The 4323-nt window shown below is 56.7% G+C and overlaps 1 protein-coding gene across 1 annotated transcript in view; it reads right to left on the reverse strand.

Annotated features, from left to right (window-relative positions):
• The window catches only part of NDOR1 (NADPH dependent diflavin oxidoreductase 1), a 14342-nt gene that overhangs the window by 178 nt on the left and 9841 nt on the right, over positions 1-4323 (reverse strand). Inside the window, exons 13-14 of the mRNA XM_010146943.1 lie at positions 3231-3322; positions 1516-1528 (exon numbers count right to left, since the gene is read on the reverse strand). Of these exons, the coding sequence (XP_010145245.1) occupies positions 1516-1528; positions 3231-3322 (105 nt within the window). The remainder of the gene's footprint in view (positions 1-1515; positions 1529-3230; positions 3323-4323) is intronic.

Raw genomic sequence — 4323 nt, forward strand, 5'->3', positions numbered from 1 at the left:
GAGGGTGAGCAGGAAAACCAGGGCCATATCTGCAGCCCCAGTGCCCTGGCAAGGCAGCCCATCAGCGGGGCAGCGGTGCCTGCAGCCGAATCCACCGATCCCAGCACACAGCACAGGCTGCCGCTGCAGCAGGCAGTGGGAACGTGCCTCACCCTGCAACACAGGCTGCCTGGCACCAAATAAATGACAGGCTCTGAGAGGCAGCTCACCACTCCCTAGAAAGCAGCACTGTTATCCACACAGGGCTTTCCAGCACTGGCATTTGCAGGCAAAGAAGTGGCCGCGGTAGCCAGTCCCCGGCAAAGGAGCATCACTGCTCAGTAGCCTTAACTCTGCCCCCACATTGCTCCATTTCCCATCATAGAATCACGGAATGGTTTGTGTGGGAAGGGACCTTAAAGATCATCTAGTTCCAACCCCCCTGCCATGGGCAGGGACACCTTCCACTAGACCAGGTTGCTCCAAGCCTCATCCAGCCTGGCCTTGGACACTTCCAGGGATGGGGCATCCCCAGCTTCTCTGGGCAACCTGTCCCAGTGCCTCACCACCCTCTGCGGGAAGAATTTCTTCCTGGTATCTAATCTAAACCTCCCTGATTTCAATTTGTACCCATTACCCCTTGTCCTGTCACTACAGGCTCTTGTAAAAAGTCCTGTAAAAATCACCCTCATTAGAGGGACACAGGGAATATGCACAAGTCGGAATTTATTGGCAGGAGGGCAGCAATCTGCCCTTTCACCTCGGGGGAAGCACTCGGTGGAAAACACGCTGGGTAAGATGACTGCTGCGAAGGAGCAGCCGCTTCCCTCCATCCGCTGCCTCCTTTCAAGAAATACGATTGTTTTGATAGCGATATCTGTAACCAAAGCCAGTTCAAGCCTCCAAATAAGAGAAACAGTGAAGAAATATGAGCTCCTGTGTAGAAAATACCTGCATAGGATTCAACACTTGAAGCAGAATTATTTCTTATGGAAAACAAGAAATTCAGACCTTTCCTGGAGAGAGTTTCATTTGATGAACTGACTGTGCGACAAAAAAAAAATCTAATAAAAAATTTCCCAGGCTGCTCCAGTTGGCACAAGCATCTGGCAACGTCCTTGCTGTTTCCCAAGAACAAGGCAGAATTCTGACTTGCCTTTGAAGCTGATTAGCGTCCCAAAATACACAGAAAGGAGGTCTTCTTTTTTTGGAAGAGTCATATTGTTTCTGAGTCAGGCACTGATATGCAAGTACAAGATAATGTAGCTGGTCTTGTGACTGAAAACATGTCAGAAACCTATTTTTTGCAGAAAGAGAGACATTTGCAATCATTTGCCCCCGGGCAAGATAAGCTGGGGATGATCATAGGGAAGACACCGCCCTGGCTCCCCAGACCCTGCTCCAGCCAGCAAGGGCCCAGGAAGGCAGGCACACTGTGCTACGTGGTCCAGGGCCACACAACCCAGGATCCACCTTTCCCATCTTTCTCCTAGCATGGCTGAAACTGTGAATACTATTTTTAGGGGAAAAAAGGGCCATTTTCAGGCTACTCCACTGCACGTTCCCGTTTGGCACCCCACTGGCAGTTCAGTCTGCAGGCCAGGGAGGGATCCCAGGCAGCTTTACATGTGGTGCAGGCTGTTCAGGATGGGTGGGAACGTGCCCCCTGCAAACAGGACAGTTGCACTTACACACGGAGGATAAGGCTCTCAGATCCCACCTGCCTGACTGGGGCTGAGGCCCACCCACACCAGGGTCGAAGACCCCTGGTGAGATGGGTCTGGGAGCAACCCCCATGTTCAAACCACCATCCTCACAGTCACTGCAAAATCCTGCCATGTGGACAGCTCTGCAAGACTTGCGCCTTCCAAGACGCTGATCTTTTTTTGTCTGCCCTCAGGGTGTCTCCATCAGCACCAAAAGAGAGGACAGAGACCACCATGCCCAGTGGTCACCCAACAGCTGCCCAATGGCCTCAGCATTTGGGCTGTGGATGGAGGCACAACCCCAAGTCCCGAGTGCAGCTTGAGGGAGGAAACCAAACCCAACACCTAGATCCATGGGTAGGAATGACCACTTTGGGATAAGCCCTGCGATGCAGCAAGGCATACCAGAGCAAGCAGCAGCGCTGGTGCAGCAGAGATGGCAAAGCGGTGGGCGGCCTGGCCTCCGCTTCCTGGGCAGTAAACAAAATTCTCCTTCTCCCAGGAATGCAGCGAGGCCAGTCTCACCCTTTGAGGCACCAGGGAAGTTCCTGCTCTTGTGCGGGACAGGCAGGAAAGAGCCTCCTGCAATTGCTGCTCATGTCGACAGCGAGGCACAGGTTTGCACAGAGCTTTCCAGGTCACAGGGTGCACGACAAACACCATCGTCAGCCTCTCGCCCGCTCAAGGAGCCCAAAACGTTTCACAACCCTCACCCCGGGGGGCAGGCGAGCAGCCTCCTCCCTGCCATGCAGGCAGCAACAAGGGCGGGCAGGTTAAGGGCTTTGCCCAGGAACAGAGGCACAGAGATAGGAACGGAGCTGCAGATGCTCTGCCTCCAAAGGCAGACCCCACGTTCTGGCCAACAATTCAGGATTTAACGACCAGGCCAAGGTAACCACCCAGTGAATTCAGCTGCGCTGTCGAAGGAGCCAGGCTGTGGTGCAGTGCAGCTCGTCCCTGCCCCAGGAAGTCACTTTTAGGAACAAGGAGTCAGCCAGGATGGGCCAAGGGTCCCAGAAGCTGTTGCTCACGAGCCCCAGCACCAGTGGAGCCGTGGCATATTAGGCTTTAAATGCCTCCTGCCCAGCCCAGCAGCCACAGGAACCACACATGCCGTTTTCCCTGGTTTCACCGAGCCCTGCAGGAGGAGTGGGCTGTGAAGAGGCTGGGGGTCTCCGTGCATGGATTTGCCCTGGGTCAGAGGCCAGGCAGCCCGCTTTCAGGTGACACTGGTCACAAGCGTTGGCAGTTGGAGGGATGGGTACACGGGGTTGGCTGGAACACCTTTACCACAGTGCCAGCTCTGCCCCTCCTAACCCGAGCACAGGGTAGGTGAGAAATGGCCCCCTCAGCCCAGGGCTTGTGGGGCAGGATGTACGGAGAGAAGGAATGAGCTGGTCCTTCTGCAGTGGTCAGTGCAGCACCCAGAAACCTGCCAGGGTACAGGATGTGCTCGCTCTGGAGGCTGAGCCGAGGGAGAGCCTCCAGGGAGGCAGAGAAGCGGTGATGTGCAGCCCCAGTCCCGCAGAGAGCCCTCTCACTCACCCAGCCAGGTAGACATGAGCACCCCTGCTCAGCAGCTCCCACACCAGCCTTCGGTTCTCTCGGATGCGGTGCTGAACATAAACCTTCTCCTCCTATAGGGAAACATAGTGCTGAGCCTGCCAGCCCTGGCAGCAGCCCCAGCACACCTGCCTGGCCCTGGGGACTGGTCTCAGGAGCTGTTTGCAAGAGCTCAGAGCAGTACAGCCCCCCTGAGCAGGAAGAAATGGGAGCAGCAGTTGGATCAACTCTCACACAGGGAAAGGGATCCCCACACCTCACATCAGTGCCCTGGGACCAGTTGGTGGGAGATGGGTACAGGAGAAGGAGCTTCTGTGGGGAACACCGATTGCCCCCTCAAAATCCTCTGGCTGCCCCCTGCCGGCTCCAGCTCTGGTGAACAGTCAGGGCCATGAGCTGGGGAGGCCCTGCAAGGTCTCCCCTTCTGCCCTCTCCTCTCCCAGCATAGGCAGGAGGGTCTGTGGCCACCCCCACCGCAGGGCTACTGCAGGCCAGAGACCCTTCCGCATGTCCCTGGCCACCAGTCCCAGCCTTGTCACCTGCTGGAGACACAAAACAGCTTGGAGGGATGGCCTTGTCCCACCCCCTGCCCCTCTGCTTAGGGACTGGATACGACTGGCTTTTGGCACTGTAAGGCGCAACTGAGGAGAGTTCCCAAAGGGTTAATCCACAAGACTTCACACATCCAAGCAACTGCCTACAGACCTGGCTTCTGCCCAAGAGGAACACCATTGCCAACGTGCCTGAGTTCACTGCCGGCCCAGATGGCTCCTCCGTGACAAAGGTGACACTGTGACGAAGGCCAGGCCCTCTGCCGCATGCCCCACCATGCCCGGCTCTGCACAGCGGTGAGCTGAGCCACGGGCACAGCCTCCTCCCCAGGGCCTCCTCCCTCCCACCCAGCCCCAAAGGCAACAAGGCTCTTTATGTGTTCCAAGACTCCTGCACGCTGCAGTCTGGAGCTGTGTGTGGGAACAACCTCGAGCAGCAACCATGCCCGGCTGTCACAAGAGCTGGTCGCCGCACGGCCAGCAGGTCCCACGCAGTGCCGCTGGCCGCATGGCACTGCAGCGTC

The sequence above is a fragment of the Eurypyga helias genome, unplaced genomic scaffold, assembly GCF_000690775.1.
Source record: "Eurypyga helias isolate BGI_N326 unplaced genomic scaffold, ASM69077v1 scaffold34252, whole genome shotgun sequence".
Lineage (NCBI taxonomy): Eukaryota > Metazoa > Chordata > Aves > Eurypygiformes > Eurypygidae > Eurypyga > Eurypyga helias.